Genomic DNA, 12,172 nt, shown 5'->3' with positions numbered 1-12,172 from the left:
TGGGAATAAACATTTTTTAAAATGTGTTTGGATTAGCTTATTGCGGTGGGAATAAGCAATAAGCATTGAAGTGTTTGGCAAACAAAACAGCTTATATGAGTAAAATGACTAATAAACAATAATCAATAAGCATTACCCCTTGCTTATTAAAATCAGCTTATTTAGGTTATTCCCACCGCAATAAGCTAATTTTTTAAGTATCCTATCCAAACACTTAAATTAGCTTATTGTGGTGAGAGTAAGCAAACTTAAATTAGCTTATTGTGATGAGAGTAAGCAAAAAGCCGACAATTTTTTCGCTATCCAAACACCCTCTAAAACCCTAACCCACACATCATATGTTAATGGATTCTAAGGTACATTCATCGAACGGAACTGCTGCCGAAACTGAGCTTTCCGCCACTGCCGCTGTAGAAACAGAGCAGACGGTGGAAGCGCAAGCGGCGCTGAAGAAGGAGGCGGAGCCAGTAGCTGATCATTCAACATGTACGGATTTTGCTCCGGCTGTGGAAACGACGATACATGAGAAGGTACATTCACCAATGGCTTCTAAGATACATTCAGCGAACGGAACCGCAGCCGGATCCCCTGAAACCGAGGTTCCCGCCACCTCCGTGGAAGTGGCCCCGGAGAAGGAGGTGAAGCCAACAGCTGATCGCCCAGCTCCGGCTGCGGAAACGACAGTTCCTAAGAAGGAAAAGTGTGGATGGCCGGTAGATTGCCTGTTTCGTGTTATAGTATTAGTGCCCGCGCTTAAAGCTAAGAGTATTACTGGACGGAATGGAGATCTCATCAAGAAGATGTGCGAAGAGACTAAAGCTCACATTAGTGTATTGGAAGGACCTGTTTGGCATCCTGACCGCATTGTAAGTTGTTCCTTTTGAGATTTCTGCTTCTTTTTGTTTTGGATAAAGTATTTTCGATTTAGGTCATTGTGATTTTTTCTTACTTTTTTCGTACCTTGTTCATATGGTAATTTAGTAACATGTTTATTGACCATGGATTTAGCCTTAATGGTATGCGTCATACATGAACTAAACATCAACGACAAACATGAACGGAGATCATGTAATAACCCAATCTTAGATTTCCATTGCTTCAAATAAAGTGATGTTTCCATGTTCATAATAACTTGAATTCCACCAAAATTGACTGACTATGCACCAATACATGTCAACCCATGAGGACAATCACAAGCTATCGAGGGTCACATAACACGTTACTAGATGACTTGAGTTTAACAGTTTTTGAAAGTAGAGGACTAGGTACTTAGAAAAATAGCTACCAAGCTGGAAAAATCAAAAAGTATGTTGTTATTTATGACATCGTCCTTTTTTATCTTCATTCTTTTAAAAAAGATACCATATAGCCTTGTTCATATTGGTTGATGTATCAGCGTTTCTGTAAAATCGCATGCGAGAATTGTATCATGGCAATTTATGCTTTTTGGTGTTAGTTTGTTGAGGACATCGAATTTTGCCTAAATTCATTTGTGGCTCAGTGAAGTTTGACCTCTAGTCTTTTTTCTTTTGTATGGTTTTGGTAAGTGCTTTAGGCTTATTACTTGTTTTGGAGTATAGTTTAACTATGGTTTCTTTTCAATACTTGAAAGTAGTTACCAATTGATGTTTATTACTTTATTCCATTACCCTATTTTCTGCCAATTAGTTGCCCCTTTAATCCATGCAAGATACGTTTATTGTTTTACCAATTCATGCAACAGATTTCTTAACCATTAATGTGAGTAACTTACAATTTTATGTAATGTTTTAAGGTCCTAATATCTGGCAAGGAAGAGATAGAGGCACCCTTGTCACCTGCAATGGAGGCTGTGATAAGAGTATTTAAACTTATTAATGGATTCCCAGAGGATGAGAGTGATGCTGTAGCATCCATTCCATTTTGCTCAATTCGACTACTGTTAACATCAATGCAAGCCATGAGTCTGATTGGGAATCAAGGATCCTCGATCAATACAATAAAACAGAACATAGGTTGTTCTGTTCGTATCCTACCTAGTGGTATAAATACTTTTCTAAATCGAATGATTATTCATAAATACTTCGCATTAATTGTGTATTATATAGCTGACAAATTTAGAGCAACATACTTTCCGCTATTAAAACATTTAAGTACTGTACCAGTTCTCGCATTTAGCTCCATAATAAACAAATAAATGAAAGTACATTGCTATTTCTTGCATTTAACAGTAAACTCTATTTGAAACAAACTCACATATGGGCGCTTTTAACGCATACGCATTTGATATATATGCTTCAATTTTTTAGAAACATTTTGATATCTATGATTTTTTGTGGTTGCTTCTCAACTCACTCTCCCTTTGTCGTCAAGAATCTGTTTTCTTTTTATATTCGTATTGGTTTCAACTTTCAAATATTTATTATTTCCTCATTACTTTTTTTTTCTGCCAGATGAAGTGTCAACATTATCTGCCAACTTAGATGATAGAGTTGTCAATTTAAAGGGAGAAGGTCTCAAGGTTCTGCAAGCTTTAGAAGCTGTTCTCAAACACCTGCGCATGCTTTTGGTTGATCATAGCATCCCTCCTCTCTTTATAGCGACCGTATGTTATTCTCATTTCATCATTTTATTGGAGGGTTGAATGCAAGAAATAGCAACCTACTTTCATTCATTTGTTTATTATTAGCATCCTACTTTCATTTATTTCCATCACCAAAATTTTCACAATAAGACATTGTACTATGAAAAATATACCCAATTATAGCATCACGCTTTCAATCTTTTTCTTTCTTATTCGAACATTATTGTTAGAAATATCTACCCAATTACAGCAGCGAAAGCTGCTTTGTATTTGGATGACACTCTTATAATTGGGCAGATTTTTTTAAACTACAATATTATAATAAGAAGTTTAGAAGAAATCAAAGTAGAATGGTATGATAAAAATCAATGAAAGTACATTTTCTTTCATTTGACACTCTACTGTAACACCGTATCATAAGGTTATGTGACTAATATTTTGCTGCCTTATACAGCACAATGCCACATCCACACTAGAAAAACATCAAGTGCTGAATCAGGTGAGTTGTCCTAATTCTAACTTTCAAAAATGTAGGAAGGTAGTTCTGTGTATTTCACTTTCTTGGAAGTATGAAATGAACAGGGTTAAATGCAGGAAATAGCAACATATGCTTTCAAAATTTTGTTCTTTTTCTTTTGAAGGCATTGTACTTTGAAAACCTTTTTCTTATTAGAACTTTATACTTTGAATTTGGATAAGATTGCTTTATCTGGGCAGATTTTTCAAAGTTCAAATGCTGTGATATGAAGAAAAATGAAAATAGGATGCTATAAGAAACAAACCAATGAAAGTATATTGGTATTTCTTGTATTTAACCCAAATGAAAGTTGAGGAATATACTAATTACTCAAGCATTTGCAGTATAAGTTGTTAAGATTCTTATTAGAAGTCTGTCGTTTTGAGCGTGTTGGAGTAGGTTACTCAAAAGATAGCGATATCAACACGTAAAGTGGTAGATATCATTGGCGTTGGAGGGATGAATATTGCAAATATTGGTCTTAGGAGTGGTGCAATTCTTACAGTTCAGGAGAGAAAAGGTTTACATAAGGAAATTGCAGTTGTAATAAAAGGGACCCACTCACAAGTTAAGACTGCTGGACAACTTTTACGTATTCAGGCAAGAGACTCTTTCTTTCCCTCTTTTTTACAAGTTGGGGGTGTTGATGGACATCACATGATGGGGATAAGACTTGGTTTGGTGGCTGTTTCTTTTTGATTTTATTATGGAGTTAATGTGGACTGATATATAAGGTTGTTCCTTTTTAACTACTTAATGCCTCCACCACGGCAATAATATTTTCATAATTCTCTAGTTCTACTGAATACTTTTAGTTTACAAAATAGTTATTGAAGTATGTGATGCATGTGTAAATTTAAATTTAAAAGGATACATTTTTTGTTTGTTTACCAGGTCAAGACTGTAAAGGACCGAGATAGACCAGCAGTCCTCAACAAGTGGAATTTTCACCCGCAAGTCGGAATCACAGCCGCTACTAAAACACCCGTGAAAGTGGTACCACAGAAAGAAGTACCACCAGAGTTGCCTCAAGTACAACCTGCAAGTCACCAATTGCTGCCACCAGGTAACCATTTGTGTCCTGTTCCTCATTTATTCGGATATTTTTGTGGTTTCCATCACAATATATAATGGGACCTAAGAATTGAAACTACAAGTTGGCATTAGTAATTTTGCAAATGGTTTGACTTGATTATGTTGTTCGTGTGTAGGTACGGAAAGAAACAAGGAATCAAAACAAAATATGGTTCGATGGAATGTAAACATAGTTAAAACATTTCTTGATGCGTGTATTCACGAGATCACCATCAATGGCCGGGAAAATGGTAGTTTAAAAGCAGTGTCATGGAAGAAAGTTGGGGAGATGCTTAAAGATGGACATAAATTTTCTGTTGATCATATACAAATGATTAATTATTTTTATGGTCTCAAGAGGAAGTACACAGCATGGGTATCACTAAAAAACAAAACCCCCAACATTTATAATCCGTCCACTAACACGTTTAATTTGACGGACAAAGAATGGGAGACTGAAATCAAGGTAAATTTCATATACATTTGCTAAAGTATTTTTTTATTACTAATGTGTTAAACTATTTCACACAGAAAAATAAATGCATAGAAACATTGAGAAAGGCTCCCCTACGGTTTCCGGATCTTTGTGCACAACTTTTTGACGGTGCTATATCCACGGCCTTTTTTCAAACCGGCCCATCAGGTTTGTGTCCATTTTTCATCACAATATAGAATGGGACCTAATTCATAGAGTAAATTTAATTTTGCAGTAAGACAATAGAATTATAAGCTTTTGATTTGTAAAAGAAAATTGTATTGTTTTTTATGGGTGATCTTTCAGGTGCACCTCAAGCAGCGGTACCTCTCATTCCACCATCATCCGGATCCGAAACATCACCGCTGTTAGCCGCTACTGAAATACCACAGGAAGAACCGATGGCGTGTAGCTCTTTGGTTAAAGTACCACCAGAGTTGCCTCAAGTACAACCTGCAAGTGAACCCAAGGCAGTAGAGGTACCACCAGAATTGCCTCACGTACAACTTGCAAGTGCACTTGAGTCAATAGAGACTAAAGCCGAGGGACCCGTGGTGCCTGTTTCTACTGGTGATTCGAATGTGGTTGAGGAGGCAATGGAGATGGAACCCCTGTTGCTGTCACCCCCGCCCCAAGTCACTGCCACCCAATCAGGTAACTGTTTGTGTCCCTCCTTTATTTGGCAAATTTATCTGTTCATTTCTCATCTCCATAAGTGATTATGGTTATCATCTCCATTGCTCATCCCAATTCCCAATATAAAATGGGACCTATTGATTGAAATTCAAGAGGCTTCTATCTCCATTGGCAACAACCTAGTTATTGTGAAAATGCAATTACTGTATGCGACATTCGCGGAGTAAAATTATTTTTGCAGTAATACATTGTAAGTATAACATTTGCTATGGGATTGACCCAAGCAAGTTGACAAAACGTATTTGATATGAAGAAAAAGATTAATGCAAAATAGACTATCAATTTCGTCCCAAGTGAACTTTTAATCACTGATAATGGTAAACTTTGCATTATTGAAGAAGTTTTCTTCAGTTTTTATACCTTTTGTTCCATGATGGTAAACTTTCCATAAATACCAAAATTGACATACATTTGTTTTAGGATTTAGGTGTTCTCTGTTTTGTGGCATTAATAGTCTTGTAAAGCGTTAGATTTTTGTTTATGGGTTGTATATAGGGTCAACCCACAAGCACAAGATGGCATTATTAATCTTGTAAATGGTACCATACGATTTGTTTATGCCCATGTTCATCTGTTTGAGTGTAGGTGTGGAAAGTATCGAGGAACCAAAACGAATTAGGGTTAGTTGGGAAAACATAAATGTAGTTAAAACATTTCTTGATGCATGTATTCATGAGATCACCATCAACGGCCAAGAAAATGGTAGTTTAAAAACAATGTCATGGAAGAAAGTCGGGGAAATACTTAAAGATATTCATAACTTTTCCATTGACCATAAACAAATGAAAAACTATTTTGATGGCCTCAAGAGTAAGTACAGAGCTTGGCTATCACTAAAAAACAAAACCAACAACAAATATGATCCTTCCACCAACACGTTTCATTTGACAGACAATGAATGGGAGACTGAAATCAAGGTAAGTTCCATATTGATTTGCTAAAGTATCTTTTTTATTGTTGTTAAAAATTTGTTAAATTATTTCATACAGAAAAATAAATGCATAGAAGCATTGAGGAATGCACCCCTACCATTTCCAGATCTTTGTGCACAACTTTTTGGATCCACGGGCATTAGAAGTTGGGGACTGGGTTTTGCCAAACATATACCAGAGACCAACATCCAAAAGGACACCATGTCTTTAGCATCTCCATCTTCATCCTTTAAAAACAAACATAAAGATTCACAGTTTTCTTCATCTGGGCTTCCGTGTGTTGGATTTTATCAAGGGTTATCTACAAAATGTCCTACTGGTCCTTTTGTAACTCAGGTCAGTGCTCCTAATTATAACTTTCTCATAGCTAGGCCTAGGATTAGGAAGATAGTTTGTAGGGATAAATGCAAGAAATAGCAACATACTGTTATTTATTTGTTTTTTTTTTCTTATCAAGGCATTGTACTTTGAAACTTTACCCAATTATAGGATTGTATCGTTAATTTTCTTTTTTCTTATTAGAACAAAAGTCTTACTTACCCACTTTGCTTTGTATTTGGAGATATTGCCATATGGATAGTTTTTTTCAAAGTACAATGCTGTAATAGCCTAAGAATGTTTATAACTTACCTTTTATATTACAAAATAGTTATTTAAGTATTATTGTTGCAAATAAATTTTTTAATTATAATAACGTACACAAGTTAAGACTTTTTTCTTTTTCTTTTTTCCTACAAGGCCAAGACCATACCTGATGGGGATTTTTCAGACCTGACCACACCATCATCTTCTTTGCTTGGATTTGCATTTGCATCTTCTTCCATTCCATCAGCCACTATTGGTTTCAGTGCAGCATCGGTGTTTAGTGGATCTGGTTTGTTTGGGTCCACTTCCACCTCCTCCTCTAATTCTAGTGCTACAAGTTTATTTGGTTTGCCTTATACTTTTGGAAGTAGTAGCATTTTTGGGGCTTCTTCAACTTCACCTTCAATTTGGAATACAACTACTGGGGTTAGTTCGCCTTTTTCAACAAGCTACTTTGGATCATCATCACCAGCTACAATGAATACTGCTACTAAGACTCTGTCACTCCCTGCATTTGGTGTAACACCTTCATCTATTGCTACAACTGCTACTCCTGCATTTGGTGTAACATCTTCTTCGTCTATTGCTACAACATCTTCGCCATTTTCTGTTCCATCACCCACTTTTGGTTTCAGCTCTAGTTCTACTTCTAGAGGTGCAAGTTTATTCAGTTCGACTTCTACTTTTGGAACTAGTAGCATTTTTGGGGCTTCCATTTCGACTACATCTACTGTGGTTAGTTGGCCTTTTTCTTCAGGTTTATTTGGATCATCATCATCACCAAATCCCAGTTTTACGGCAGCAACTACAACGAATACTGCTAGTAAGACTCTGTCATTCCCAGCATTTGGAGTAACATCTTCATCTATTACTACAACTGCTACTGGATCTGTTCCTCAATTCGCAAACCCTACTACTACTACTACTACTGGAACATCAAGTTCCTTTTTGGGGTCTAAAACTGTAGCTGCTACTACACCACAATCTACAGCTGCTTCATCTTTGTGTGCTACTGGTGAGTTTGTTGGTATAAATACATCTTTTTTGGTTTGTCTTTGTGATTTGAAGTTGACAGTTTCCATTATATATGATCCTTTAACCATTGCATATTATTTCATATAAAAAAATGATTTGTAATTAGTAAAGTCTTGAATTGTTGGGATGTTTACGTGCTTTATTCTAGAGGAGCAAGATTATATGGTTATCTTTAAGCAGTGTTTGAATAAAAAGATCATTGTGAGTTGAATAATTACAAGTAGATACTGAGATAGATCATCAGGTGCTTACTGAAGGATATTTATATTTTGATTCTAAATAATCAGAAAAATTAGATTAGACACACTTAAACATATCATTGCTACTTTCTAGACAGTAGACATCCCCATCCCCTTTGGTTGCATTGAAGTCATTCATAGTAGCAATGGCATGCCATGATCTTGTATTCGGTCTCATTTGTTCATCTGTTCTTGTGTAGGTATGGAAAGTAACAAGGAATCAAAACAAAATATGGTTTATTGGAATGTAAATATAGTTAAAACATTTATTGATGCATGCATTCACGAAATCACCATCAATGGCTGGGATGGTTGTAATTTAACTTTAAAACCAATGTCATGGAAGAAAGTTGGGGAGATGCTTAAAGATAGACATAACTTTTCTGTTGATACTAAACAAATGAATAACTATTTTGATGGCCTCAAGACCAAGTACATAGCATGGGTATCACTAAGAAACAAGGCCGGCAACAAATATGATCCGTCCACCAACATGTTCAATTTGACCGACAAGGAATGGAAGACTGAATTGATGGTAAATTTCATGTTCGTTTGCTAAAGTAAGTGTATGTATATATTTCATATATTTGTGTTAGTTACTAATTTGTTAAACTATTTCACACAGAAAAATAAGTGCATAGAAACATTGAGGAATGCGCCCCTACCTTTTCCAGATCTTTGTGCACAACTTTTTTACGGTGCTTTATCTGCGGGTTATTTTCAAACCGGTGTTGACCAGGTTTTGACTGGACCGGCATGTCACCCTAAGAAGCGCCACTGTAAGGTTGCTGGAGGCCCATCAGGTAACATCTTGCTTTCATTTTCTGTAAGAACATTTTACTTTTAATTTTTTCTCATTAAGCCATTGTACTTTGATAATCTATTTAGATATAGCATTATACCTATCATATGTTTATCTTATTTTAATTTGCTTTCTATCTGGATGACATTGCTAGAATTGGGTAGAATTTTCAAAGTATGATGTAAGTAATAGGAAGTAATGAAAATAAGATGCAATAATAAACAAACACAATTGAACTACATTGCTATTTATTGCCTTTAACCCAACTTTAAATCACAAGCATCATAATCTACAAGTAAGTTCTGTTCATACAATTACAATCCCTTATGAGAGCACTACATCCTAGGAAAACAGTAACTAAAAATCTGGTCAAATATATTAGCTATGATTCTATGAACGCATCAAATCTGCAGACTATATGTTTGCAACTTTATGCAGGAAATAGCATTGTGCTTTCATTTATTTGTTTATTATAGCGCATTTTCCTTTCATTTCTTTTTGTGACAGCAGTGTTTTTTTCTTATTATGTCATTGTACTTTTATAAAGCTAAATAATTATAGCTTTGCACTTTTAATTATTTTCTTATTACCACATTATACTTTAAAAAACTAAGTTTACCCAATTATTATAGGAGTGAAAATTTGTATTGTATTTGGTTGGACGAGGCATTGCTATAATTTGAGGTAGATTTTATAAAGTACTTGGGTGCTGTAATTAATAAGAAGAAATGAAAGTAGGATGCTATAATAAGAAAGTTGACTAAACTACCTTGCTATTCCTTGCATTTAAGCCTTTTGATTTGTAGAAGAAAATTATATTGTTTTTCATGAATGGATCCTTCAGGTGAAGCGTCCCTTGAACAACAAGTACCTCTTGTTCTGCCATCAGCCCCGCCATTACCCGTTACAGAAACACCACAGAAAGAACTGATATTTGAAGTACCACCAGAATTGCCTCGAGTACAACCTGAAACTGCATCTGTGACAATAGAGACTAAACGACCAATGTCGGTTTTTGAAGAAGAAATATTGGGCGTCTTGAAGATGATAGCTGAAAAGATGAACAAACGTGAACCACCACCAAAACCGACATTTGAAGATTGTGAAAATAAGTTGAATGAGCTCGGGTGGCCCAAAGATGATCCGCTACATGAAGTTGCATATGCGATTTTTTGTGAGGAAAACGATAAGTATAGGGAATTATGGATGAAATTAGACCCAAAAAGGTGTGCTAATTGGGTTAGAATGATTGGACGTAGTAAAAACTTTCTTTAGTAGTTAAGTTGGCGGATTATTCTACGGTATAGTTTTTTGCTGGGATTGTATAAATGTGAATATGAATTGTTATATAGCCATTATGTTAAAAGTTCAAAAGAATACCACTTTATTAAATGGATCTACCATTTTGGTTGGTATTTTAGTGATTTGGATGATGTGATTTGTTACAATAATCAATAGCTAAATAAAAACGTTACTAAATATATTAATAAATAAAACAAAAATTAGAGGTGGTGGAAGTACGTGAGACTCTAACGAAATATATATGAGTTGAGTAGGAATCAAGATGAAGAAAGATCAATATAGGGAAAATACAGGGAAGACGATGAAACACGAAAAGAACAATGATAGTCTGTCTTTGAAATTTTTATTCCTTCAAGTATTTTGATGTGTGAAAACAAGCTTCTAAGACCGGTGAGAGTGGTGCCATTGATGCTCGATGCCGTCGACAAGGGCCGGTGTTACACTTGAGCACCACTTTGAGCGGTCTAAGTATTGTATCTTTTAAATGTAGATTAACAGTTGTAGGGTCCATTGTCTGCCGCCCGACCCTTGAAAAATCTTGGCCCCACTTTAGTTCCAACAATCGATTTAGATACAAATATAATATAATAGAGTAAATTGCATAAATGGTGCTTATGGTTTGGGATAATCTGTATATATATGGTCCTGTAGAGTGCCAAGCGTATAGTGAGAAGTCGAAACCAGTTTTAGTCTGTTTAGATGCGAAATGATGTACTTCGAAGTGCATGTATTTTGCAAGGCATTTGTTGATGTCGAAGTCCAATGTCTAGTCCTTGCATATTTTTTATGCGTCTGTATCACTCTATAAATAGAAAAAGTATAGGGGTAGAGAGTAGCTTTTTGCATGTTTCATTATTGTATTCTCTCTCTAGAACTCTTGTACTCTTACAGATAATTAACGAGCCAATAAGATATTATTTACATCTCGTGTTCTTATTGCATCCAGTGATTGATTTCGTATTCTAAACTTGATTTAAACACTCTTCAATTGGTATCAGAGCAGGATACATTCAGTCAATTCAAGTTTTCTCGTACTTTTTCAATACTTGTGTCAGTTGATTGATTTATTTCGATTCTGCAATCAGTTTGTTAGATCGGGTGTTTCCTGATCATTTTCTGATTGATTCTTCTGTTAGATCTCTTTTCTGAAATCAAAAATCACTTTTGTCCGTACGAAAATGGCGAACTTCAAAATGAACACAATGTCAAGCTTTTCTCATTTACTTGGATCATCAATGAAGATTCCAATGCTCATACCTGAATATTATGGCCAGTGGGCCGATCAAATGGAGGATTATCTTAACGGCATCGATGAAGATCTCTGGAGGTGTATTACAAGTGGAAACTATCGTCGTGGAAGGCTTGAATAGGTCGGAACTACTAGTTCTTCTGCTGATGTTGCTATACAAACTGAAAAACAGAAAGCAAATGATAAGAAATGCATCCGAGAACTGTGTGGTGCTCTTCCACCAGTTGTTTACAACTATTGTTTGAAGCTGCAAAACTGCGAAAGAAATTTGGGATACGTTGAAAGAGAAATATCAGGGCAGTGAGAAGACCAAGAAAAGTTCAGTGAAGCAGTGCTTGTTGGAATTGGGTGAGTTTAAGCAGAAAGACAACAAAACCATCGAGTTATACTATGATCGCTTGAACGAGTTGATCTTCAAGTGTACTCGTTATGGTGTCACTTGTTGGTGATTTTAGTGTCACCATGTCATTTTATGTAACTGGAATTAGCATGTGAGCTAAGGGGCTTCATAATTTGTATTCTAATATGTGTACGGGTTGGTGCGGAGTGCACGCATGTATAAGATCAAATTAGAAGCCGGTTCGACGACTAGTCGGAGGTCCGGGGGGCAGCGCCCTTGGGTCCGGGGTTTCCAAAGGTGCAGCGCCCCTAGCGGGGAACCTCTCCGAATTTTACATATGGGTACGTAGAAGAAAATTCAGAT

General features: G+C 35.9%; 1 protein-coding gene across 2 annotated transcripts; it reads left to right on the top strand.

Annotated features, from left to right (window-relative positions):
• The first annotated feature begins 334 nt into the window (after positions 1-334).
• LOC145123901 (uncharacterized) lies at positions 335-10,310 on the top strand. 2 transcript variants are annotated; one of them, XM_079059088.1, is made up of 15 exons: positions 335-866; positions 1,775-2,021; positions 2,433-2,584; positions 3,018-3,062; positions 3,480-3,680; positions 3,975-4,146; positions 4,292-4,620; positions 4,686-4,797; positions 4,936-5,283; positions 5,911-6,242; positions 6,315-6,593; positions 6,996-7,857; positions 8,317-8,651; positions 8,742-8,919; positions 9,763-10,310. In XM_079059088.1, exons 1-15 carry the CDS (start codon positions 339-341, stop codon positions 10,191-10,193), a joined length of 4,551 nt encoding a protein of 1,516 aa, XP_078915214.1. In that variant the 5' UTR covers positions 335-338; the 3' UTR covers positions 10,194-10,310. The 2 variants fall into 2 exon arrangements, with proteins under 2 accessions (XP_078915214.1, XP_078915215.1); XM_079059089.1 differs by lacking the exon at positions 9,763-10,310 and having other exon boundaries at positions 8,317-8,676; positions 8,742-8,831.
• Positions 10,311-12,172: the final 1,862 nt, after the last annotated feature.

The sequence above is a fragment of the Lactuca virosa genome, chromosome 7 (assembly GCF_052849685.1).
Source record: "Lactuca virosa cultivar CGN04683 chromosome 7, Lactuca_virosa_CGN04683_v6, whole genome shotgun sequence".
Classification (NCBI taxonomy): Eukaryota; Viridiplantae; Streptophyta; class Magnoliopsida; order Asterales; family Asteraceae; genus Lactuca; species Lactuca virosa.
This window is presented reverse-complemented; position numbering and strand designations above follow the sequence as displayed.